The sequence below is a fragment of the Melospiza georgiana genome, chromosome 2 (genome assembly GCF_028018845.1).
Source record: "Melospiza georgiana isolate bMelGeo1 chromosome 2, bMelGeo1.pri, whole genome shotgun sequence".
NCBI lineage: Eukaryota > Metazoa > Chordata > Aves > Passeriformes > Passerellidae > Melospiza > Melospiza georgiana.
In genome coordinates, this window is record NC_080431.1 from 4,072,636 (window position 1) to 4,099,697 (window position 27,062).

Below are 27,062 nucleotides of genomic sequence, written 5' to 3' on the forward strand. Positions count from 1 at the left end.
CTGTCTGAGCCCTCAGGCAGATACTTTTATTTTGCTACTTGTCTAGTCTTGTAGATACTTAGTTTCAGAATTTATCTGAAGCCATTAGGAGTCTGGCATCATTATTTGGGGAATTCTTCTAGGTGCAACTTCAATTTTTTGAATGAAGCTTTATTACTGAATTTATGAATTTCAGCCTTCTTACATATCAGATATTTTTAGAAAAAAAACCACAGACTTCAAGTATTTCTCAACTTTGATTTAGTAAGATACATACACGTGTGAGAACTATGGGGTGATTTTATTTTTTTTAAATCTTGTCTAGCAATATGCTTAGAATTGAGGAATGGAGTTCCTTAGCATGTTCCCATAAAGCAGCATTGTACTAGAAAGTCGTTTTTCCTGGTTTTTCTGGGTTTGGTAATCTGAAAACAAAAATTCCGGTGTTGCAGTTTGTGCTCTAAAAACAAAGAGTGAGCATTGTTTGTAAGGTACAATACAGAGGAAACGTGACTGTGCAGGAGGGAGAGTTGCCAAGGCAGTCTCACTGTGTTACCTCAGGTCTCCAGAGGAAAGTGAAACAATATCCTCAAGTGCATCCATTCTAATTGCCACACTTAGTGCTGACATTTCAATAACTAATGAAAAATGCCGTGAACAAGAAGTGGGATGTGGCCCCATGAAAACCGCACTAAAAACCCACGTGCAAAAGGAGAGCACTGCAGGTGCTGTCACAAGATGAGGTGCTGTAGCTTCCAGGGCTTTTGTGCCCTGTTGCTGGGTTTCCCTGCAAGCTCTTGTGTTCTTCCTTTCAGAAACCACAGTCCTTGCAGGATCTCTGTCACAGTGTGCCCCTCCTGGCTCCTCCCCAAATCCAGAAATTGGGTGCTTCCCTGGGGACACCTTCAGAGACCACCACTCATCCCTGTTCTCTAGCACACATGAAAGGGGCATCTTCCCCAGCCACGTTAGGATTTTGGGAATATTTATATGCTGTTCAAGCCCTCTGTTTTAAAGCAAATGGGCTTGTGGGTGAGGAGGAGAAGGGGAAGTGTTCTGGGAGGTTGTGGCTGAGAAGTGAAGTTTTCCAGCTGCACACGTGAGCTGCCTTCCATTGGTCCGGAACACCTTGCTGAAACAGGGATTTGCAGATCCTTGTTGGTTCAGGGTGTGCTTGAGTGCTGGGGAACAAAGTGTTAGCAATGCTTGTTATATAAATACTGCAAAATGAGGGTGGCTCAATAAAATCCCTGCAAATTCTAGAGTGGAGCCTGTGGTCAACAGGTTGCTCTCCTGTAGTATCTCTTAGTAGTAAACCTCCAGCAGTGAAATTTCCTGTTACCTGTGTGGTAACAGGAAAATTGCTAAAGTGCCTACTCAACAGAATAGATGTTTTTTAATACCGATCTTTTTTTCCTTCTTCATCTAAAATGCTGCAGATTTATTTAGCACAACAAAAACATTGGACTCATATGGCTTGATACTGTAGTTGCATTCTGCATTACAGAACTTAATTGTTGTGGAGGGGCAGAGGTGGGAATGTAATGGATATTTCTGGAAAGTTTTAGGTAATGGAAGCATCATGTGTGTGATAGAAGTCTTGCCTTTTAGAAAAGAAGTCAGTCTTATAAAGTTGTTCAGTCCTTTGGTTGGAGAATATTTAAACTGGCCTTTATGCAAGTAGCCTGACAGCAATAAATTTCTTCTTTGAAAATTAGTGGGAGCTGGAAATTTACCTCCCTTGGCTTTTCTAAAAATTCCAGCCTCCATTTTAAAAAGAATAAAACCCTTCCATCATATGAAGGCTGGAGAAGGGTGAGAAGATGGGGCAAAAAAGGGAATGTTTGGGGGCAGAGTCTGCAAGTGTGGATAAACATTACCCTTTGGTTTGTTTCCACAGGACTGTGGCATTCCAGAGGTGGAGTTCTGCCTGGCAGCTGGTAGTACAGAGGGACTTCCCATCTGCATACAGGGCGCAGCTGCCAATTTAGAAGAGCTGGATGTTGAGAAAAACCCTTGTATAAGAGTCAGATCAGGAGTGTAAGTACTGAACCTTTTTAGCAGCATTTTGCCAGCAGGTAGAAGAGTAATATCAGGGGATGAAAATCAGTCAGTAAGATGAACAATATTTGGGGGGTTTTGCCAGAAATTAGTAAACATACATTTAATATTCCCAGCCCTATGTGTCAGCATTGTGTTCTGTGGGCTCCTAGTTTGAAGGCATTTTTTCCTAGTTGCTGGCAGACCTCTTCAGTCATTCCATATTTGAGTAGCTTTATAAATAAAGGAAGCAACTCAGCTATAATTAGCTTTTATTTCATTGGAGAATAGATACTTCTCCTGAGTCACCCACCCTGTTACAACCATAATACTGTGGCTGAGCACCAGAATATGAGTGTTACATCACCCAAGCATTTCTCAAGCTACAGCCAGGTCCTGACATTCTGGAGGGAGGTGATGCAGTATGACACAGGCCCCTGGGCAGCCCAGAACTTCCTGTATTGAGCAGAATGGGCTGTTGTTCCCTGGGCCAAAACATCACAGTTCCTGAAGTCTGGGAGTTGTGTGGCTCTTCCCATAAGTAATTGCAGGATGACAGCAGCTCTTCTATTACAAGTCTTGCCTTTCCACGTGAGCCAAGCCTTCCTTCCCACTGTCTCACAGTAAGTCTGTGAAGCCTGGGGTTGTGAAGGACTTAAAAACAGAGTCTTGTCTTAGTTTTGACAAAACTTGGGTGTTTTAAGAAAGTCATTTTCTGTGTGGCTTTATGCCTCTTGCTCCATTCCTTGTGTGGTCTCCTAAACCTGTGTCCAGCTTCTACATTCAACTTTTTTTTATCTGATTTAGAGCAGTCTGAAGGACTCCCAGCAATTCGAATCCTCATGTCAAAATTACAATAGCTTTCCAAAAGATTCTTGTAAATAATCATACTTTAATAACTTCCACTGAAAAAAATGATATGGGACTGATAATAAGAAGCCTTTTAATTCATAAGGTGGTAATCTTAGGTAAAATTCAATGGAAGCATCTCATCCTCAGTACTGACTGTTTTTGTATACTCATAGAGTAGCAAGCTGGCTTTTTTGAGTGAACAAATTGGTAATTTTCTTCTCTTTCAGTTATATTTAGCTTGGACTAAGAAAAAGTATTTGAGATCTTCCTAGCAGTGGTGTTGCCAGCATATTTAAATACAGTTTTGTTTTGATGTGCCATCTCAAACATTATCTAGCTCTTATGAGTACAAAAGGAAAATAATTTTAATGAGATCTTTGTATTTGGAATGTAATTGATGAACTGATTGAGTCATTTGTCCTTACTGTTGTAGATGGCTTGCTTATTCAGACTTGAATTACAAGGGAGAGATGACGATTTTGGAAGAATGTGATTCCCCACCTGAAATTCCTTCAGCAGATGTAAAATCTCTGCGTCCCTTAAGAATGGTGAGGACTTCACAATTCCCTGATAATCCCCTGTGTGCCCTCCTTTTTTTTATTGTTGCTTCCCAGATGTTTTGACCTAAATACAGCTTGGGCTCTGATGTTCATTCTGGGTTAATCCTCCGTGGTGTGCTTGCTTTGGTCACCGTGACTGTCAGGCTTCTGCACCCCCAGCATCTTCCTGGGAACTCCTGTTGTTGGGAGGAGGCCTGATAATACAGAAAGGCTCTTCATTTTATTGCACCCAACGCCAATTAATTAACAAGAAAGCCCTTCTGAAGTTTTTTATTTTATTTTATTTTCAGTTAGGGTCTACTGGGGATGGAAGACCAGATAAAAACTTTATTACCCAGTAGTATTTCTCTGCACACAAATCTGAAGAGGTGCAGCTGGTTTTTGTGTTGACAGACAGCACTTGGATCTGCATGTGAGGGAGATGGGAAGGGTTATAACACAAATTTTACTGTGTACATAGCAAGCCTACAGAGAGACAGTTTAAAAGCCATAAAGGAATAAGACCTAATGGTTTCTCTTTAGTCACTCAAGTGAGGTCAGTCTCTTATTCCCCCACAGAGCATCATTCACTCACATTTCCACAGAAGATGCATTTGTTGTATTTGCTCTTTGACCATAAACATAAATATGTCAGACTCTATTTTCTCTCTCTCCTGCTGTTTTCTCTTTTTTTTCTAGTGTTGCACCATTGTGCTATAGAAATTTGTAATGCATACAACAAAGCTTTAAAAGTTAATTTCAAAAATTGGTCAGTATCAATTACTTTAAAAACATTTGCTTTAGAATTCTAGGCCGTGAAGGGATACTTTGAAATTGCTGGCAGTCTAAGAGGTTTGTCAGTGCACTGATTTGTTTGTAGGTCAGGTTTATAGTGTGCCTGGCCTTTTGAAATCTATGGTTAGCATTGAAAGTGGTGAATATAATTGCAAAGACTTCATGCTCTGATAGTACTGTGAAACACATGTCAGAATGGAACTTGAGATTTAATATAAATAACTAATTTTCCTCTTGTCTGTTTTTAGGGTGGACTAAAGGTGCAAATGCCAATGAATGTCAAGGTAAGCACAGAGGGCACTCAGAATGAAATATAAGCACATTGGCAATATGAAATCTTCATACAAGCTACTTTCCTTTTGTTTAGTGTGTGATCTTTGATAACTATTCAGTGCTTGCTGATGAAGAAAAATTCCTTAATGCTGTCAAGTTCACTTAGTGTTTGATGAGGTGTAAAAGTACCAGTAGTTTGTTTTTCACTTACTAGCAAAGTGTGAATTTGCTATAAAATGAGTTTTTCTGACTTGACACATTAGTCACTGTAATGATAAAGGGATTGGGGGTGATTTTCCCATTTAACATACTGACTTTAAAAAGAAAAGGAGAGGGAAGGGAGGAAGAGAACAGGAATAGTTCCCTTCCATGCTAGCCCCTATTCCAGTACAAGAGTTGTGAGTGAGACCATGATCCTTCTGTGATGAGGAGCTGAAAGCTGATCCAAAACTATTGCTGCTTTTTTTTTTTTCTCCTCCTTTTTCTACAGAAAAGCTAATGCTTTAGGTAACTTTTAATTATACAAATGCATGCATGACTTGGGTGTTTCTCTAATAAATGCTGCAACAGATACAAATATTGTTAATAGCTGATCTGTGTGATTCAGCAGATAAGGAACTTGAAGGGGCTGTTAACTGCAGTCATGAAAAATAACTTCAGCAAAGTACAGGGAGAAGCTTCTTGTCTGCTTTTGAAAGATTAAGCTCAACATCATGTTTTCTAGATAATAATATATGAGAAAACCCACTTTGGAGGATGGTCCAAAGAGTTTTCAGAAAACATCACTTCTGTCCCAGCACTGTTTGGTAGTGAGGAGGAGTTTCAGGAAATTGGATCACTACGTGTAATTGGTGGAGTGTGAGTATATTTCACTTTTATATTTATTTATTTTAAAGTAGGGAAGCATAAACTAAATGCTTAAAAGTGCTAACTAAGGGATGATTGTAGTCTTCACAGGTGGAATTTTTTGAAAAGAGGGGAGTGTATATTTCTTTTATTATCAGCTCTTTAGTTACCAGCCTCCAAAGCTAAATGAGTGAAAGGTGTGAAGTCAGTGTTTGCCATTTGGATGCCAATAAATTAGGCTGCTTTGTTCACACAGAGCTTTAATTTGTATTGATTTATATTTCTGATAGTCTCTACTTAATTTGCTGAAGTGACCTTGGGTAGATGTGATCAGTCTTCAGTTTGACATTTTAATACCTCTGAAACCTACAAGCTGTTTTATTGTCTTAATGGTTTTCCTCTGCCAGCTGTTGCATGTTATCTGGCATTGGGAATGTGCTGTTATTTCCATTAATTGAGGCACTGGATGGATTCTGTGTTGTCCTGCCCCTCCTGTGTCACACACACACACACACACACACACACACACAGGACTGTGTCACACCTGTGTCACAGATGGATGCTCTGAGGTAGACTCAGCACCACCCACCAACCCCTCATGTTGTTCCTTCACCCTCTCCCAACAGGACAGGACTGCCTGAGAGCAGGCAGGATGGTTGCTTTTCCCAAAGATGTCTGTAATAAAACAGTTTTCAGAAAATCTTGCTTTTGTTTCGTAAGGGATTTTCCACTTCAGCATAAGGACGGAATAACATACATCCTTTCAGGCTGCTGTCAGAATTTTATGAGCACTAAATTCAAAACAAACTTAATTGTTAACACTCAGATAATCTATTCAGAAGTGCATTGTGTGTTCACTATCTGGGAAGCCTCAGATTATTAAAAATCATTGTTCTGTCTGTTGTGGCAGCTTTTATTTTTAGTGCTGTGGTAACATAAACAGCTGAATTAATGTAAACCAAATGGTACTAAAAGTAAAGCTATCTCTGCCTGCCAAATTTCACTGCCAACAGAATTTGTACAGCAATTCTAATATTTACAAGGGAGCTTTATGAAAGAAATGCTGACAAGAAAAAAGGTGGGGGAAGCAAATTTTTTAGTTGATGTCCATTAGAGATTTGAAGTTGATATGGAAACACCTTCTTTTAACAGATCCTTATCTATTTATTCAAAATATTTTGAAAATTTCTATTTGTTTACTGCTAAAACATATTTCATATACAATATGGTTTATATCTTCAATTTGCTTGTCTGTTTATATGTATACAGTTTTAGATTAAAGCAAAAAAAATATAAGCAGGCAAAATCTTGTTCTGCTGAAATCTGTTAATTTTGTCACCATCTCCAGCAAAGGTGTAGGGTCTCATAATTTATTATCACACTGAAGAGATCCACTGCTTCTGTATTTATCACTGAAAGTTTGGGCATTTAGCTGCATCCTGGGCTCTGTGGTACCAAATATTGCTGTTGGGAATGTGGCTGGCTGAGAGGAGGCATTACATAAATCGGCTATTGTTGGATAAAGAATCACATGGCAGGATTTTGATCCACAAAGAACACTTCATGGGTGCCTGTTGTGACTCCAAACAAGCATTGCTTTGTTAATTGGCTGGGTTCGTGATACTCATTTTAGTGGTTTTGGGGGGTTCTCTTCTCCCTTTTTTTTTTGTTAGAGAAAATCATGTGTGCAGTTGTTTTGCCTTTACTGACTTGGCTTTTCTTTTGTTGTGGGGCTGCCACAGATGGGTTGCCTATGACAAGGAACGTTACAAAGGCCATCAGTTCTTGCTGGAGGAGGGGGAGTATGAGGACAGATGCTCCTGGGGGGGAAGTGACAGTGCCCTGCTCTCCTTCCGCTTCCTTCAGGCTGTAAGTACTCACATGCATTTCTCACAATTATCACAGCTCTGTCCATAAAGAGCCAGGTTCTTCTTTGTAGTGATCCAGCTGTCTTGGGTTGGGCATTCCATCTTTTGTGTTCATCCTCATTCTCTTCCTACTGGCTGAAAGCTAGACTGCACTAAGGAGGAAGCAGGTTCTAAAGAGTCTTTGTGAAGCTCATACAAAAATTGTATCATGCAGAATTCCTTGTCTGCCCTGCCAGATTTTCCAAGCACCTCACTCCTGCACCTCAAGCTATTTGAATCTCTCAAATGGAATTTTCTTAAAAGCATAATGTGCCTGAGTGTACAGAGTAGTTCTTGATTAAAACAAAAATAGCTTTTCAATGCAGCAGCTGTTGCAAGCCTTAAAACAGCATTACCCTCTGTCTGTGATTTTTCTGCCAGAAAATTTTGGCAGCAAAAATAATCATGGTAAAAAAATCCCTGCTACTAAAATGCGCTTAGTGGAGGCAAGGATGAAATAATAGTAAAAACTATTTGTAAGAGTTTACTGTTGGAGGCAAAGTTAGACTTTTTAGCAGTGGGGAAACATGGGGTTAGAACTTCTTTATAATTTCCTTTGTTTTGAGTTGGATTTTTTGTTTATTTGTATAAGTGTTTGAAGGTATTTTTATTATAATGGCAACTCTGTGAACATTAAATACAGCTGCAAAGAATAAGTTCTTCTGAGACTAAGATTGTTCACTCTGATATTACCCAGTTTTGTAAAGTCAGATTATTCATCTCTTCATCTGAGGAGCTGTGATATTCCTGAGCCAGGAATTTTGTGGAAATTTAATATGGGGATTTAAAGCAAACTCACTGTCTCAACAGTCTTTTTTTTTTTTTTTTTTTTAAGATAAAAAGTTAATGTGAGCCCCAGAAGGCCATACTTAAATTCACAATTTGCAGGTTTGTTTTTCATGAGAGGCACCTAGCAAAAGCTGTATTTATAATCAGAATCTATCAAAATAAAGATAGGAGAATGAATTGAATTCAGGAAAAATATCCTTCTCGAAATAATTTATTTTTAGGTTTCTGAGAAAAAAATAGGTAAGAAGTTCCTTCAGACTGAGAAACCTCAATAGGATTTTGCATCTGCAGAATCCTGTTCAATTACTGAATAATCCTTAGTTTTCCTCTCTTTTCCAGCTGTATATAGGGTACCTGAGCAACTTAAGTTGATCTTTTTAGATTTTTCTCTTGGCAAAGGACATAAATACAAGTTAAAATCATGCATGTGGTTAGCAAGAATGACCTTCCATGTCATGTATTTAATTTAACTTGCACCTAAAACAGTCAGAAGGCTCAAGTCCTAAACATTTTAAAAATATGTATCATTCACAGTCATATATCAACATATATCATTCCACTTGGCCTGTCAATATGTACAAATATTTACCTATTGATAATAGAAGTGAAAAGGAATATTTCCCCTCAATTTGTTGCATAACTGAAGGGGACCAGCTGCTTGCCAATGGAATGAGTAATGGCCCTGGCACTGTGTTGTTTGGCTTGACCAGCAGATTGCCTCCCTCTGGGCAATGTGCAGCACACAGGGCAGTGCCCAGGCTGGCCATATGCTCCCTTGGTGACTTTGTATACCATACTTAAGGTCAGGATTTTAAAAATATTTTCGTACCAAACGTTCAGTTTCAAGGGGGCCCGGGCATAAATCCAAACTCTGTGTGCTGGAGGCCTCTCACTGCACAGCCAATGTCCTGGCTCTGCTCCCTGAGCTCAGGAATTCTATCAGGGGAAGGTAAGGGCTGCAATGGGCTCAGAATCCACAGGGATATTGTTATCCACATCCCCAGGCATGGTGAGGATGTGCTCAGTGTGGGCTCTCAGCTTTTGGCTGGCTTGAATAACCCTGCAGTGAACACTCACAAGGGCTGATGGGGGGTCAGGGGGTGTTTGGGAAGCAGAGACAAAAAGATCTCACGGGATGGTTTTATCCAGCTGCCCGTCAGCATCTGTGCTGAACACACCTGAGACAAATGCAGAGCCCATTCCTGGGGACAGGCAGCAGTCTGGGCTGTCAGCTGCCTTGGGGGACAGAGGCATTTCTTCTGTTCTGCAGTGGCAAAGGCATTTCAAGCTGGGGTTTGCCCCTGGTATTCCTCATGGCTCAGTGAAAGAGAAAATTTTGTATGTTGCTTTCAGAGCTTTCCCTCTAATGTTTTCAAGTTTAAAATGATCTGCCTTGGTCTGAAAGTCTTTTCTTAAAAAGTATTTTTCCTATTACTTGTTGTAAGTGAAGTTGTAGTGGAAGTTCAGGCAGAAAAGAATGATGGCTGAATTTGAAAGATGTTTTAAATTTAATTACAACTGTGGATATATGTCAATATTATAAACTTAGTTAAGGAAATTATGTGTAGATTTGATCTACATGACTTTTAGGGTACTCTTTTGCTTTAGGACTTTTAAGAGTAGCTGGTTTCCATTTGCACTAATACTGCATTAGTTGGTTGTTCTTTCCTCCTTTTTTTTTTCCTAAAATGTAGTCTGAAGCTGCAGTTGTTCATGATGATTCTTCCAGACCTGGCACTTTAATTTCTAGTGAATACCTGAAATAGTTGCAACAGTTTAACAGTTTAAATAAATGAAGGAAGGAAGTGGTCAACACAGTAGGGGAACTAGTTTTACTCGAGAATTTGTTCCATCACCTTTTACTGTCCTGTAAACAGTGCAGAGAAGTTGAGCCACATCAAGTGTTCATTCTAAACTTGATTTTCATTAGTCATGGTGACTGTGTCCTGTAGAAAGACATGGTGTCCTCCAAAGAGCCTGTTTGATCAGGTTCACCTGGCCAAATTAATCTGGCTGCATGCTTGCTTTGGCCTTAATTTCTAGGTGTTTTTTGATAAATCTTTTCTAAATCTTTGTTTTCTCAGTGTTTAATGTAATAATACCCATGGTGGAGTCCTCATATGTTCATGAGTCTCTGACAACCACATTATTTGCTTGACAGCAATTGTTTCTTATTTGCAGGACTCAGTTTCAATTTATAACACTGCCGAATGATTGAGAAACACTGAAATTGAGTTCCTGCTTTCTGTTCAAAGTTAAAGGAGTAAAATGAATGCATTGTTGTTTTCTGTTTTCCCAAGCAGCGACTGAACTGGGAGCTTAAAATTGCTAAGTGGTTAAAAAGCTGAAGATTTGAAACCCAAATTCAAATTATCTGAGGCTGTGCAAGTAATGTGGCCAAGAAACGAAGCTGGCTGAAAGCACAAAGCAGTGTCACACAGCTATGTAAGAGAGAATGTGACAGTGTTAAGCAGGATTTATTTATAGCTTTAGTGGATGTATCCAAAAAGTACAAACCCCTTGTGCTGGAGAGGTGATGCTGCCCAGGCTTTTCCTCTCCATAATTATTGCCATGTTGCTGGAAAGGATGAGGAAGGAGAAGTTTAGTGAAAAATATAGTCACAGTCATGCTTGGAGTAGTTATTTGTGAGGCTTTTGGAAGATCAGTGCTAAACTCTTTTCTTCTTAACCCTTCTCCTTCCCACACTGGCATCTTTGCACTCTGAGCCATCCTCAAAGAGGAAAGGATGGTGCTCAGGGCCAGCAGGCTCTTCCCCTCTTCAGTGCAGACCCCTGAAGGCCATACCAGATTGCCAGGCTTCCAGTTATTCCCGAACTTCAATGCCAAAATATCCCATAAAGATCCACACCAGGGAGCCAGGTCCCTTCAAGCTCTGTAAAATGCTGCCTTTCTGGCTATAATTCTGTCCCAAAATGTTTTATCTTGTCAAGAGTCATTGAGCTGTGACTGTCCTCTAACTCCTATGCTGCCCCTTAGGATTTCATAGAGTCTTCAGTGGCACTTTTCCAGTCTGATGATGAAGATGGGAAAGCATTTGACATCATCAATGAAGAAATCCCTGATTTGGAGCAGGCTGGATTTGGCCCCGAGACGAGGTCGATTCTTGTGAAAAGTGGAGTGTAAGTCTGCTCAGATACATGGAACTGTTAAACATTTCTGTGCACCTTTGGGTGCATCTCTTATATATTCCACATGGTAAATATTTGGAGGAGAAAAGTGTTTCTTTCCATTTCCTTGGGGAGTGGAAGGGAAATAGTAATTTTCGTTTTCTGTGGCTCTCGTGCTTGCACCTTGATTTGGGTCTAAGTGTTCTTGTTCATAGAAGAAGTTTGTGATGATCCCCCAGAGTCACATTTTTCCATGAAAAGGTATTTTAGATATATCAAGACCTGGTATAATTTTTGGGACAGGTAGAGCCTGTCCAGAAAGGATGAAATGTGCTATATTTGTAAGAAAGTCAGACTGCTGGGACTGAAAATTAAAATAATTTTTATAGAACTATAAAAACTAAAACATAAAAGACATTAAGAGAAAAGAGCACTGTGAAATCATGTCGGTTTCAGACATTTAGTAGTAGTTTTTAAAATGCAGTATTAACATTGTCATAACTACCCTAAGGGTGATGGGGATCAGGAAATCTGAAGAGGGACCTGAACTACTTATGTAGGGATGGGTGATTAGTGTCTCATGAGGATTAGGTGCAAGAATGAAAGGCTGAGACTCTGTTTGGGGAGGGGGGATACAAATGAGAGCTGCAAAATCCTGAAGGTGGTAAGACAAGATTAATGCAGTTCACAGAATCTTGCATGACAACAGTTGGGGGAAATGCTTTACAGAACTGGAGATTGCTTTAAAGCAGATTTTGATGTGGAAGGAAAAAAGCTTTTCCTACACCAGAGGCAGTGAGTTTCTGGAACTTGTGCTGAAGGGGCTGTGGTAGCACCAGGAGGTTAAATTAGTAGCAAACAGATTAGTCAGTGGATGACAGAATTAAAATGAGTAAAGACATGTCCTGTTACATCCATAGTAAAACAGTCCCAGTGCTGGGTGAGTAAGAGAGGAATGCACCTCCAAAAGTGGGTGAGGTGTCTTTCTAACCAGCCCTCATCTGCTTCTGCCACTGTGTAGGGATAGAAGGACCCTCTAGTTGGGGGTTTCTTTCTTCTTAAATTGCAGGACAGAAAGCAGGCTGGGAGAAACTTGAACTGCCAGCTGTTGTAGGCTTTTGCTTGATCTCATCCAGCCTTCCTCAGTTACTTCTCTTTCTTCTTGCACCATTTTCCTAAATCCAACTGGAAAAGCTACAAGAAAGCCCTGTGTGGGGGATGCCAAACAGGCAAAGATTCAATTAAGAGAGATTCAAAAAGTTATCAGTTCAGTTTGTTTCCTCTGAATTTCTGAGCAGAGCATCATCTCCCAATGAATTACGTGGGAAGGCAGGAACCCAAAATCTTGTGTTTGTTGAAGTAGGGAAAAGCAGAAAATCAAGTGTGTGACAATTTTGTGCTTGACTTGCTGTTATTGTCATCAAACCACATGAAAAATGCAATGTTTTTTTTTTCAGTTTAATTTTTGTGTCATTCTCCAGGTGGGTGGCTTATCAGCAGAAATATTTCTGTGGAGAACAGTATGTACTGGAGAAAGGAAAATACAAATGCTTCCTTGACTGGGGAGGATCTAGTAAAACCATCATGTCAATTCGACCTGTTAAGTTGGTGAGTTACCAGAATTTAAGGGAAAACCTTAAAAGAAATGAGACCTTTGGAGTTCAGAGCTTACCATAATAATTAAACAGGAGAGCCCACATTGTAACAACCTGTCTGTTTGGAAACAATTTAAAGCCCCTCAAGGAAGGCATAGTGAGTCTGTTCAGGATGGAGACTGGACACTGCAGAACTTTTTTGTCTTTTGAGAAAATTGTCAGGGAAATTTCATAAGAAGAATTTCCTTTTGGCAGACTGTATACATGGAGAAAATAGCCGGGCCTGGAAAGATTAATTTGCCTTTAAACATAGTAATTGATAATGTATTTAAAAATGCTTGAGAATTTATCTGGCCTGTATTGTTACATAATAGAATTCTGTTGGGTTTTTTTTCCTTACTTTTCTGCTAAAATATTTGTACTAGATACAGTGAATAAAGACAGGAAATATTTTTAATCCATTATTCAATCCAAGGTAGTGCCAGCTCACCCAAGCAGATTAGTGCCAGCGCTGTCAAAACCCTAATGCAAAACAAAGGCAATCTACAGCCATATGTATTAAATGATAATAAGTAATAAATTATTAATAAGTAATAAATTATAGGAACGCCAAAGGAATACTTAACCTTATTTTCAAGAGCACATGTTGAGAGAGATGTCTTCTGTTGGTTTCAGTTCTGTCTTTTATTCAAGAAACAGCCTCAAAAGTAAATGCAGAGACATTTACATGGACTGTAATGCACATTATGGGAAGTAATTAATGCTGATGCAAGTTCTCTGTGTGAAAGGCATTGAACAGTCAGGCAGGTAATTGTGAGCTTACAGGCAGCTCATGGCAGAAACTGGGGAACAGAATTGTGCCAGGAGCCTGGGAAGTTTTTTTTTACCTCTGCTCCTGAGTTCATACTTCACAAATTTCAGGCAACTTGGCATGTCTCCTAGGAAGTTAATTGTAATTAATGTTGGGGTTTTCTAATGTGTGTATATATATTTATTGTTGCAGGAGCCCCTTGGGACAAATGAGCCTCCACATTTGGTAAGTTGACATTACATAACAGTGTCTAGTACTAAACTACACTTAACAATTAATGTTGAATGCCTTGCTTCAGGTGATATCTCAGTGATTTCAGGTGATACTTGAATATTGTCATCTTGCTACAGCAGAGAAGTGATGGAGGAAACTGGTAGATAGATAAAAGTGAAGTCTGCTAAGTGTTCTGCTCTTTGCTTTATTCTGGATCATACCCTTTAGTATTCTATCCCCAAAAATGCAAGCAATCCTATAGGTTTAGAGTGACTTTGGATCTCTAGAGCTATTGATTTTCCTCTTCTTTCCCTCTTGTTACTGGAAACTCACCATCCCATCCATTCATCCTTCTCTTTATGGCAGATTTTCTTTCCATTATTTTGCATTGCATCCAGTTTATCACTCCTGTGTTTATGTGTGAGGTGAAGATGAAAATATGAACTGCAGAAAACTGAACTGCACATTTCAAACCTGCAAATGCATCAACACCTGGAAGTTGGGGTTTTTATTTTACATGCTGGTAGTTCTGCTTTCCAAAGTCTTCCAAGCAGGTAGAGCTGCTCCTTAAGGTTCCCTATTTGTAACAGTAACATCAGAGCTTAATTGGACACATCCTGATCACGATAAATCTGTGATAAATCTATGATATATTCTGAAAGTTTCCCTGAAAGTTCTGTCCTTACTAAGAGAAAGCAGTCCCTATAATTCACTCTGAGTCTCAAAAATGAGTTAGTTTAGAGTCTTACACTCTGGTCCTTACCTTACAATGTTATATTCCATTAATGGACCTTTGAGTTATCTTGCTGAAACACAACCCTGCTCTGTGTTCATCACCATGTGTGCTCTGTGTTCCCTGCAGTGTTCTGTCCCTGCAGGGCTCTTCCCTTGTCCAGCATGAGTTGTTTGATTGATCTTTTTCTGTCCTGCTAGCTTGGGTGGGGATCTGAGTGATTTTATTGCTCTCTCTGACATGCTTTTAATTAAGCAAATTTGGGAACATTTATTTCAAGAAACATGACTTATTTTCAGACAAAAGATAGTTCAGAGCTCTGCGGTTCTGTTTCAGCACACTTAAGTATTTTGTCATCTGGACACAATTTCTCTCTTGCTTGCTTGGATGGGAAATGTTGTGCATTGTGTTACTTAGCAGGTGGACCACACCCTCCTTTTTCTCCAGTTCTACCATTTTATGATTAACCCAGCACTACAGGAAGTGTTTCCTGTCTGAAGACATAATTGGTGTATTATTTTAGCCTTAAACACTGACTTCCTGCCCAGCCTATTCACATGGCAGTTTGCAGCCAAATCCAAAGACTTGCAAGTATGCTCACCAGAGGGCCTTGGTAAATGATACTAGATAAAATAACTGACTCAGATAAAACTGGTGGGGTCTAAACCATTGAAGATAATTTTACTTTCATCTCAAATTCTTATATTTTTTCAGGATCCCCCAAAATCTATTCTTTGAGTGTATTATTCCAGTGTTGCAGACCTTTAAGATCAGTTCAAACCTTTGAAGTTTCAATAAGTTGTGCTTTACAGGTTTTTTAATTTCCAGAAACATGAAAAAACCTCTGTCTGTGTGTGTGTGTGTGTGTATGCACAGACACCTTTAAATATTGACATGTATTGAATTGCATTTTGCCTCTCGTGGTCTTTAATAACAATCTGAACACCATTTGTGAAAAAAATTACTATCCTGACTTACCACAATCCTGGTTTTCACACGATTCTGCCTTGGGGCTAGGGAAGAAATAACATATTTCATATCACTACAGTTCTTATAGGAGGGGAGATATTTTGAGTAATTTTTAATGGGAAAACATTTAGTCACTTAGGATAAGTAAAAGACAGGCCCTTAGATAAATATCAAGAATTTCACATTCAGAGTAAAATAAAAGTTTTCTGCATGAAAACCAGTCTCTTAGTTTGGAACTTATAAGAATGTTGCGTATGAGCTTGCAAATCCTTAAACATCCTGATGTTTGACTCTTGAGTAAGTCATATATTGGGTATTTTGAACCATTATACGTTCTCCCACCTTTAATAAGCATATGTCTGAACTAAGGGAGCTGTTTGCACTGTCTATAAGAGTGTGTCTTTTTTTCATTTGTGTTCTTATCAGAAATTGAAAAGCAGCAAAATTTTCTTACATCTCTGAATGACTCCCCTGACCTTTTCTGCCTGCCAAGCTTCCTAATAAACCAACTACACAGAGTGTAAGAAATCGCCAACTCTGCAAAACCATTCATTTCATTTATTAAAATAAAGCTTTGCTCAGCAAGAACAAAGCCTCTTTCAACAGCAGGTGACTTGCAGAGATGATGTAGGAAACAGAGATAATTGCTGTGCAACCCTGCATTTGTGCTTTAATATTCTGTCCTTTGGCTTCTTGGGAAGCAAAGCCTCACATATTCATGTCAGACCCTGACAAACTGGAGATGGCTGCAGTTGGAGTGTTTGCACTGAGGAATCACTGCTCCACCCCTACTTCTGTCAAATTGAGACCTTCATTCATTACCAGATAAATTCTGTGTTAAAATGAGTTTGTGAATCTTTTTTAAAAGCCTTGCATAGCACATGGCCTCTGAAAGAAAGGCAGTGTGTATGTATATATATTCCCTTTTGTTAAGAGCTTGGAGATGAGTGGGTAGAAAATACAGTGTAATTACAGCTTAAATAGGTGCTTTGTGACATAGCAGTGCAGTTGTATTTACAGAAAAGTCAGTTACACTTTATTCATTTTATTGTAGCTGATCCCTGCTCTCCAGTTAGTGCTCACAGCCTGCAAGGCCAGCTTAAGCCTTTCTTGTTCTTTCTAACAGGAAACATTCATTTCTTTTAAAAACAGAGACTGAACTTTTCCATAAAATCATTTGCTGACACTTGTGTTTGGCCTTCTCACTCTGTGCTGGCAAAAGCACTTGATTTCTTTTCTTTGGCAGGAAGCTTGGCCAATTTGGGGCATGAAGGGGGAAGTAGCTCTTGCAACAGCCATCGTGTTTTTCTTCCATTACAGAATATGAGCTGTTCTCTTGATACACTTCAATTTTTTATTTTTTTCCAGCCTCTCTTTCAGGCTTTCAAGTGAAATCCATCTCAGTTACACAGTGGCAGCCCAAGGGTACAGAATTCAGGGTGTCTTTGCTATAGATCATAGCCTACGTCATACCAGGGTTTCTTTTTGTTTTGGTGGGAGATTTAGGGGTTTTTTGTGTGTGGTTTTTTAGTTTAGGTTTGTTTTGGGGTTTTTTGGGGGGGATGGGTTTCTTCATTTGGGCTTTTTGTGTATTTGTTTGGGGGAGGTTGGTTTTTTGGGAGATTGATTGGGGTTTTTTGTCTGTTTGTTCGGCTTTTTCTATTTTACTTCTGCTGCAACATTTTGAGCCTTCTTGCCTTTTAGGGATGAACTGATCACATCTCACTGATGGGCTGTGGTTCACTGTGACTTGCAGTTCTTTACCATGACATAGAAAAGCAGCTTGGCTGAACCTCAGGGTTCCCCAGTTCCCTCAGAAATCCTCCTGCTAGTTCTGAAATGAAAAGCCACCTGCAGCCGCTGTGGTCACAGAAGATTTCAGGGCACTTTGTCATTAGCAGCTCTGTGTCTTTGACCAGCATTTCCCCATCCTGCTTTGAGCACTGGATTGCTGAGCTGCAGGGAGAGTCAAGCTGCAGCTCAGGGGGGCTTTGGGTGGATGATAACAGCTTTGAGTCCTGCTCTTCTTATTTGTGCCTCTCCTGCTGCAGTTGAACTTACACTTGACTCTGCCTGCCTTAGCACCACTGGGAAGCCTCCTGTGCCAGCCCAGAGATGACAAAATACTTGATATATTTCTAAAAATAAAGCAGCTGTATAAAGTGAAATAGATCATTTGAATGACAATTCATTCAGTTAATTGTATCTTTGTGAATGGAATGGATACTTCTCTGAGAGTACAGCTTTCTCTGTTGACATTAATGATAATGCATTCATTTTCCTTCTAGTCATTGTTTTTGTTTTGTTTTGTTCTTGTAGCTCAAAGCTTTCAGTAATACACATTTCCAAGGAGCATGTGTAGATTTCACAGCAGAAGTTTCTGATTTTACATCATTCATACCATGTTCTTTTAAGGTTCTCCGGGGATGGTAAGTGTCTGTTGTTTTACATGCCATCATTTTCAGTATTCTGAATTTTTTTTTTTCAAATGTTACAAAATTTCAGGCAGCAGAAAGCACATAACACATGCCCATCATCTTCCATCGTGTCTTAGACCCTTTGTCCTGCAAGGCATCTCAGTAACTCCCATCCTGCCCCTGGTTTGGGTACTGTGCATTTTGCTCTCCCTGGGGAAGGCTTGCACTGTTACCATGACTCTTTTTTTTAACTCCAGTTAGAATTTATTCCAGATTTTGAGAACTTTGGTACAGTGGAAGTGCCTGAATTCCACTCAACGTCGTTTGACTCTGGAACTGAGGTGTCTGTACCACACAATTTTGATTTTGCTGCATAGCCTTTCAAGTCACCTTACTTAAAGCTTGTCAAGAACAAAGAGAATTTTTTATTCCTTTTGTCCTCAGCAAGTATTAATCTTGAAAAAAGCATGCTGTAAATAAGCAGCTAGAGCAGTTTATCTTTTTTGTTCCATTATTCTTGCAGTTGGCTCCTGTGTTACAAAGGGGAAACCACTGACAATCACTGTGTGCTGGAAGAAGGCCTCTATGTTGACCTCAGTTCCTGTGGCTGCCCAACTGCTGCAATCAAATCCCTCAAGCCTATTCAATATGTAAGACTTTACTGGGGGGAGAAAAACAACATTTCTGAGCTCTTTTCCCTGTCAGATGTCTGAAGTGAGTGCTTGCCCTAAACAATCTCCCAGTCAGGGAAAAGAGTGAGGTTTGTTTTCTTGGCTCACAGGATTTTTTGGGTTGGGAACAGGTCAGGCTGTGTGCACTCTTGCACGAGGTCACTTGTAGCTGCTCTTGGGTGTTCTGGGTTTAAAGTTGTTCCCTTTTTTCCAAGTAAGAAACAAGATCCTCTATGGCCAGGGGTTGGACAGGAATGCATTTTGCCCTCCAGAACAACAGATACAACCTTTTATACATCCCATTGTAATCCTGCACACAGAACACAAAAACCTGCAATCTTGATGTGATGTCTGTGCCTTTCTTCCACATCTTGGTGTGCTCTTATGCAGGAGCATCAAGATGAGCTTAAAACACTTGGTAAAAGAGAAGCAAGTGGTTTCTCTGTCCCCTCTTCTCTGGCACTGGCCACCAGTTTCTCCAGAACTCTTCCTCCTTCCCTGATCACAGGGCACAAACTCAGCTCATGTGGTGTGTGTCCTTCAATGCAGCTCCTATGGAGCTAGACTTCTGGGCTTACTCAGTTCAGTTTTTTCACATATGAAGTCCTTTGAACAGCTTTTAAAAAGAAAAGCCAAAAAACCCAACGAAAAAAAAAGCCCCCCAAAAAGCCCCCAAACCCCAAGCAAATGCAAACACCAAACCCATGGGTGTGGTGGGAAGGATGTACAACCCAAATTTGAGAGCTGGACTTCTGTAGACTGTACAGATACAGAGACTTCCCACCTGCTGAGAGCCTGGGTTTTAGCTTAAAGTTCTCCTTTTCAAGTTAGGCTTTTGGACTCTGCTGTGCCAAATCCAAGTGAAGTTTTAACATCAAATAATAGTAGGCCTCATCCCAATCCCCCTGCCTGTAATCTCACAGGGAAGGAAATATGAAGTTTGGCATGGTAGGAGACTGCTGGCAGCCCCTGTTTCCCAAGGGCCAGGCCCTGGAAGAAGTTTGCTTGGCAGGCTGTGTGTGGGGAGCTCACACACATCTTCCTCTGCTTTTGCACCTCTTAGTTTGGCTCTTCTCTTGCCAATAGTAGCCCTTGTATTTCACAAATACAGGGCACTAAATACCATGAAATGCCACTGATCTGTACCTGTTTGTCCCCAGAGCTGCCAGGGCAGTGCTGGGGACCCTGGTGTGGCACAGACGTGACCCAGAGCACGCAGCAGGTCACAGCCAGGAGCAGCCACAGTTAATTCCAAGCATTGTCCACAGCTCTTGGAACAGAGCCCCTTGTATTACAGCATATTTCTGTTAGCTCATTCCAGAGAGGAGCAAGCCTGTTCCCAAGTGGAATTGTTGTGTGGCTGTATTGAATTCATTTGTGGTGTTGGGAACCCCTTCCATTCTTCAGCTTTGAATACCAGCCTCGTTTCAGAGCTAAGGTGTGTCCCCTGGTAGCTCATGGGTGAGAAGGAGAACTTTTAACCCTGACACCAAGCCCTGGATGTGCATTGTCTCCTGCTCTCCTTTCAGGGAGATGTAATTGCTGCAGGTGGAACTGTGGAGGAGTCCCACGCTGGGAACATTCCATTTGTTCTATAGAAATGCAGCTTTGATGGAAACAAACTGTTTGGAGACAGATGTACTAACTGCACTAAATGAAAACAAAAGTTAATTTTTTTTCTATTTAAGAAAGTAAAACTTTTGATTTTTAGTTTGAAAACTCCCATCAATGTAATTTGTTTGTCTAAGACCTTAATTGCATAACAAAATGAAATTTTTCCTCCTAAATCACTGTGTTAGTCCAACTAAAATTGAAAAAAAAAAAAAAACCAAAAAACCAAAAAAAAACAAAACCCCAACTTTCAGAGCTACACAAAATTATTTGGATAAGAAAATAGGCTAACACTGGCGATACTTAGATGATTTCACTGCAGAGACAGTATTTTAGGTTGGCTAATTTTTATTCTAGCTCTTAGCTCTTGGAAGGATGTTTTATGTGTTGTCTAGTGAAAAGTGAAGTTGTCAGCATTTAAGTATGGCATGCTGCTCCCACACCCTCTGCACACACACTCTCCCATTTCACAAGAAATTCAAGTTAATATGGTTCCACTTTGGTTATTTCCCCATTTATTGTGCACTGGCATCATGGAGGAATTCAGCACATCTTTGCAACCAATTTCCTCTGTTCCTGATGAAGTTTTCTCTCTCCCATCATACCTTATTCTCCAAAGTGTGTAATACTCAAACCAAGTCTTTAGGAGGCCCTAGCTGTGCTTTTTTCCTGCTGTTCCATTTTGCTCAAGTACAGGTTGGACTGTTTCATCATCCTTAGAGCATTTAGGAAAAGCTATGGAGTAACAGGAGGGCACAAAGAAGGAACAACTGACACTGATGCCATTTGCCTCTCATCATCTCCTTTCCTCTAAAAATCCCAAAGCACTCTTGCAGCAAAGCTTGCTGATGAATTGTGCTGTTGCATTGTTGTTAACAGCCCTCCTGCAGGCAGGTGAAAGCCTAGCACAGGTTCAGAGCTGCTGCAGAGGTGCAGGTTTCTGTGCCTGCACCAGCAAGGACTTGCCTTTTGCACTGCCATGGATTCATGGAAAGGCAATGTGGGCCTTGCCCAGCTGCAGGAGAGCAGGTGAAGGCAGCTGGGCCATTTATAGGGCCGTGGTTGCTTATTGGGGCATTTGTCCAGTGTTTGCTGCTTGAGGAGGTTCATCTTTTGGGATAGATAATTTGCAATGGGGAGTTCAGCTCTGGTGCTGCCTTTTCTCAGGTGTGTTGTTTTGACAAATTCCCTGTCATATTTGGTGTGATTTACATGGACAAGAATGCCCAGGATGCTTGCAATAGGCAATTAGCTTTTCTTCTAAAGTGTTACCTTCAACCTGTAAATTAATACTCTCCTAGTTTCCTAAAACCAAAAATGAGATCCAGGTTGTAGGTTGTGCAATGCTTTTTTTCTTTGGTTGGGGTTTTTTTCCCTTTTCTTCTGAGGCATTCTTTATTCTTGCTCTGATCAATCGTGATAATCCTTGTATTTCTATATTATCTTCTCTAAGTTAAATACAGGGTTTAACTAATCTCCCCAGCATTCCTGTGAGGCAAATAAAGCAATCAGATACAAGAACTACCTGCAGTTTGCTAGGGCCAGGCACTGAGTCACCCTGTGTGGCTGGGACTGGACCGTGGACATGGCACTGTCCAGGCACCCATCCCACACTGAAGGGAGCAGCTCCTGTAAAGGCACTTGGGAGTGATGAGCTGGCCAAGCCTGGAGAGCAAAGGTTTTCCCAAGGATGGTGTAACACAGCTCTGGAGGCTCCCCAAATTCAGACTCTGGTCAGTGCTCTTTGCAAAGCAGCAGAACAGAACCAATGGGCACAGCACCATCCCTTGCCAGGCTGGGTTACACTCAGCCTTTGCTCTGTCCTTTTGCATTTCTCCCTTTGCCTTTGGTAGGCTTTCCCATCAAAGTTTGCAAAACCTAGGTTGGCAAAAGAAAATAGTGTAAGGGAAAATATGGTTTTTTGAAAAGGGATGGGCCCTTTTCAAAAGGGTTTTATTAGTAAAAATTCTCACTACTTTCATAATGGAAAAATCATCCATAGCTAAAATTATGCTTTTTGCTCTAAGCCTGTGTGCAAATCCACCTGTGCACTTGGGTTTCAGTTCTAGTGCCCTCTGGTCATCTTCTTTATCTCTGGACACTACTGGGGACCTCATCTTGCACTGATCCTTGTTTCAGCTCACACACTTCATGCTTGTCTTGTGGCATTTTTCCTGTACCAGTGAAGGAAAAATTCTGTTCTGAATTGTGAAAAATTGTGTTGCACAGCTTCACTAAAAGCAAAGTGAAAATCATTGAGGGCGAAGTCTGAGCTGAGTTGAACTGTGCAAGAGATTTCTGGTGTGTTGATTTTTAGTGTTGATTTTCCTTGGTTTACCTGTGTCATTTTCATTGCCCCATGTGCTCTGTTAGCCACAGAACACCACACCTGTTAAGTAAAGTATATCAGTGTATTTAACAGTTTACAAGGCTGCTCATATCTTGAAATGCTATGTAAATATAGCTTTCCTTAATCACTGGCCTCTTGAATATAATAAGTTCCTTCAGGTTTCTCTCTGGATAGTTACATGAAAAAACAGGACAAGCAAAACCTCTTAAAATGTTATTGGTGCTGGTTTAAGCAAAGGCAGTCAGTTCCTTTGTACATAAAAACTGTTAAGAAATGTCATGTCAAGAAATTCTATAGTGCTTTGTTATTGTCACAGTTGGCAAGCTTTTCCCAAAGCATGGCATTTCAGGCATTTTCCTTGAAATAACTGTGAAAAGAAGCTAAAGTGATACTGACCTAGACATGGGAATGGGTAAATACAGATGTCTTTGGCTCACCTTTCAGGTGAAAATGTTCCTCAGCATTCTGCCAGAAAGGCTGGGAACAAGATGCCTCCCAGCCTAACAGCATAGCCCCAAACCTTGTTTTCCCCTGTTCCCAGTTTCCATGGAGCTGTGAAAACAAAGTCAGAGAAAAAAGCCAGGCCAAAGTCACTGCTGCCAGCTGTTGGCCCAGAAGGGAATACAGAAGGTGGGGAATCAGTGCAGTGCTCTATATATGGCTGTGGAACAGGAGAGCTCAGGGCTTGGCACAGCAGCCTGGTTTCTCTCTGGACTTCATCTCTGCTGAGATCCCCCTGGGACAGAGGGAGCAGAGCCATCTCTGGTGTGTGTCAGGACTCTGAGCAGCTGGACAGGGAGTTCTCAGAGCCCTCAGTGCAAACAGTCACAAGCACAGCAGAGCTGGAATCGCTTCAGTTGACTCCAGCAGTTTGCTGTTGTGGTTCCTGGTGTATAAATGGATATCCTGGCTCAGTGACTTGTCCATCTGGTACAGCAGCCCTGTCTCTTAACATCCTCAGTGTTGCAACAGCAGGATCAATATTTAGGTTTGGGCAGTAATGTCCAACACCACAATTGGTGTTTCTCGTGGCCAGCAATGCACTTGTGAAAATTGCAGGGCCTGTCCTGGACATGGCTTGTGGTGTCCACTCAGGTGAAAGGCAGTGCCAGGGCTCTTGCAAACAGGGGTGTGGTGATTCTGCCTGGCTGAGCAGAGCAGCCCCAGGAGTAGCTGCCTGCCCTAGGCCTGCTGCTCTGGCTTTCAAAGTGAGCCTTCAGCCACCCACTAGAAATCTCATCCACCCCATCCAGCAGAAGGCACTTGGGAAGAGCTGACATTCCAAAATAAAAACATTACAGGTTTTGATCCCTTTTCTGGTGTGTAGCATTAGATTTTGGGAGCACAGTAGGATTTAAAAATCTCTTTGAGTGGATGATCCCAGCTCTGGTTCAGAATGTCTCAGTGATGTCTCTGTCCCTGCAGTGCTGCATGACTGGGGCTGTCCCTGCTCTGGCTGGCAGAGGAAGGCAGAGTCTGACCAACCAGCTGCATACCAACTGCACTGAGTCAGTGTCAAGCACATTCATGTGTCCTGACACACCCCTGAGCTTTTCAGAGACACTTCCCTACACTCCATGTGCCTCTTCAAACATAAAAATTAATTTCCCTTAATTGCTCAGTGCCTGTGTCAACTTTAATTCAAGATTTTGTTTCATTTATTTCACCTGAGGCCATGGCTTTGCTGCAAGAGGAATCCCAGATTTTGCCTGTGCCAGCTATCTCAGGGTAACATCTCCTAAAAGAAGGTGCCTTTCCTGGAGAGGCAGCTCACTGAGTTAGTCAGACCTGTTCCCTCTTCCTTTCCAGGTGCAAACTGCAGGTCCTTTTGCTTCTGGTTTTAGGTTAAAAATGCTGAAGCATTGTACAAGTGTTTCTTGTACTAGGGCACAGAATTTGTGTGTTTAAATCTGCTTCCTCTGGTTTTTTGCTGGCCTTATAGCTGCACCACATTTTTATGCAAACTGATCTTTTTATTTGCTTTCACAGGCAATCTGTCAGCTGTAGAAAAGGGCATTAAGTGAAAAATGTTTCAATTCTACACGAGATTACAGGATTGACTTATTATGCTCTTCCTTCAACATTGACAGAAAAAAATAGAAATGTCTGTTAAAAACATTGAGAACTTTTTAGTTGACATTTCTGACCTTTTACAATTTGTAGCTACTTAAAATGTTTGCAGTGAACTACAGCTAATTGAAGTCTGTGGACAGTAGACTTTGATTTGACTCACTATTTTAGATGCATGTTCCATCAATAAGTAAATAAGGTGGATTTTTGAAAAGGAATCAAGGCCCTGATGATACAAATCAGATCAAAATGAGTTTTTCCAAACAGAGGCCCCTGCATCCCTTGGTGACTCGGTGCCTGCCTGTGTCAGTGGGGCACTGCACTGATGACAAAGCCACTGATAAATGCAGTTTGTTTCAGCTCTGTGTGCTGTGGGGTTTCCCTTTGTTGTTCCATTTGCTGAGGGAGCACAAGCTAACCCAGAAGCATTGCAGGAAATTCAGCTGAAGTGGGCCAATGTGTGCATCATATCTAACAACTGCAATTGTACTATTCCCACTAAAACTTTGTGCTTTTCTTTCCTCCTTCCTCCTGCCCCAGGTTTTTGCTGAGCCTTCCATCAGCCTGTTCAGCCTGGAATGCTGCAAGGGCAGAGAGCTGCACTTCAGTGAAGCAGTCAGCTCTGTTCTGAACGAGGACCTCCATTTTTACACCCAGTCTGTGTGGGTGAGAAGTGGATTGTAAGTATGGAAGAAATACCCCTGTCAGTTGTGCACTGTAGGAGCTAGCATTGCCTCATGGTTATTGCCTTGTTCATAGCTTGGTTTACATTCTTAACTTCTATTCTGAGGCACAGACTTTACAAGGCAGGTAGTGTAAACGTGGAGTGCCTTTATTAGCAGGCTGTAAAATGCCAGCTATAAACTGCAGTGATTTCAACTACTGCAGTGGCTCAGGGAAGCTTGATGTGCTGACTGGCTGCCAGAGAAGCAGCAGCTCCTGAGAGGAGCTCAGGGTGGATCTGACAGCTGGAACAGTTATTTGCTTCTTTTATTAGTTTAACCCTTCTCCAGGAGTGTGAATGTACACCCAGGTTCTTCTGTGAAAACATTTTACATCTGCAGCAGTGACCTTCTAACCTTTTCCATGTCTCTCCCTTTCACCTTTTGGAAGAGCTCCCAAGTGTTCTGCTTTCAGCCAGGTTTTCAGCCTCCACACCCTCAGCAGCAACAAATAACTTGCAGAGTCTCATCCTGCAGCTGAGAGTGGCTGGGAAGTGCTGTTCTCCTAATGGGACACACATTTCCTATGTTTATGTTTGACCTTTCCCCACCTTTTCCACATGGGCAAGGCTGTAATTTTCTTGAGAGAATAGTGAACATGAGCTTCCCCACAAAGCTTTGCCAGTTCACAGCAGTTCCCACCATTTGTGCCACTTCCAGCCTGAACCTTTGCTGAAAATACAGCAGTGTGTGTTGTCTGGAAATTCAATCCCTTTGCCCCAGCAGTTGGCTGAAGGAAGGGTGATGGCTTTGGGACCACATGGCAAGAAAGCTCAGGAGAGTGAGTGCAACAGGCCAGCCCCTCCTGCATCTTTCTGCTCATTTTTGGGTGTCCAAGCAGGTTAGCTGCCTCCCTGTCTCTGGGATAGGTTCAGGGCAGAAAGGCTGGGTTTCCTCTGAGATTTTTTCAGTGCTTCCTAGGAAAGAGAGTAAAGATTTTCCCAAGGATGGTGTAACATAGCTCTGGAGGCTCCCCAAATTCAGACTCTGGTCAGTGCTTTTTACAAAGCAGCAGCTCAGCACCAATGGGCCCAGCACCATCCCTTGCCAGGCTGGGTTACACTCAGCCTTTGCTCTGGCCCTTTGCATTTCTCCCTTTGCCTTTGGTAGGCTTTCCCATCAAAGTCTGCAAAACCTAGGTTGGCAAAAGGGATGGGCCCTTTTCAAAAGGGTTTTATTAGTAAAAATTCTCACAACTTTCATAATGGAGAATTATCCATGGCAAAAATTATGCTTTTGCTCTAAGCCTGTGTGCAAATCCACCTGTACACTTGGGTTTCAGTTCTAGTGCCCTCTGGTCATCTTCTTTATCTCTGGACACTACTGGGGAAGCTCATCTTGCACTGATCCTTGTTTCAGCTCAAACACTTCATGCTTGTCTTGTGGGTTTTTTCCTGAATTGGTGAAGCATAAAAATCTGTTCTGAATTGTGAAAAATTGTGTTGCACAGCTTCACTAAAAGCAAAGTGAAAATCATTGAGGGGGAAGTCTGAGCTGAGTTGAACTGTGCAAGAGATTTCTGGTGTGTTGATTTCCAGTGTTGATTTTCCATGGTTTACCTGTGTCATTTTCATTGCCCCATGTGCTCTGTTAGCCACAGAACACCACACCTGTTAAGTAAAGTATATCAGTGTATTTAACAGTTCACAGGAGACTTCCACAGCCTGTCCCCATCCCACAAGCACTCAGGTAGCCTAAAGGCAGAGGGTGTCAGGTGATTGTGGGATGTTCTGGAGGGTTTGTTTGCCTTT

At 41.2% G+C, this 27,062-nt stretch overlaps 1 protein-coding gene across 1 annotated transcript in view; it reads left to right on the top strand.

Moving 5' to 3' along the window:
- The window catches only part of CRYBG3 (crystallin beta-gamma domain containing 3), an 80,861-nt gene that overhangs the window by 49,264 nt on the left and 4,535 nt on the right, over positions 1-27,062 (top strand). The window contains exons 9-19 of the mRNA XM_058043573.1: positions 1,880-2,019; positions 3,305-3,419; positions 4,454-4,489; positions 5,203-5,336; positions 7,067-7,193; positions 11,019-11,161; positions 12,631-12,757; positions 13,748-13,780; positions 17,790-17,899; positions 18,411-18,537; positions 25,130-25,269. Of these exons, the coding sequence (XP_057899556.1) occupies positions 1,880-2,019; positions 3,305-3,419; positions 4,454-4,489; positions 5,203-5,336; positions 7,067-7,193; positions 11,019-11,161; positions 12,631-12,757; positions 13,748-13,780; positions 17,790-17,899; positions 18,411-18,537; positions 25,130-25,269 (1,232 nt within the window). The remainder of the gene's footprint in view (positions 1-1,879; positions 2,020-3,304; positions 3,420-4,453; positions 4,490-5,202; positions 5,337-7,066; positions 7,194-11,018; positions 11,162-12,630; positions 12,758-13,747; positions 13,781-17,789; positions 17,900-18,410; positions 18,538-25,129; positions 25,270-27,062) is intronic.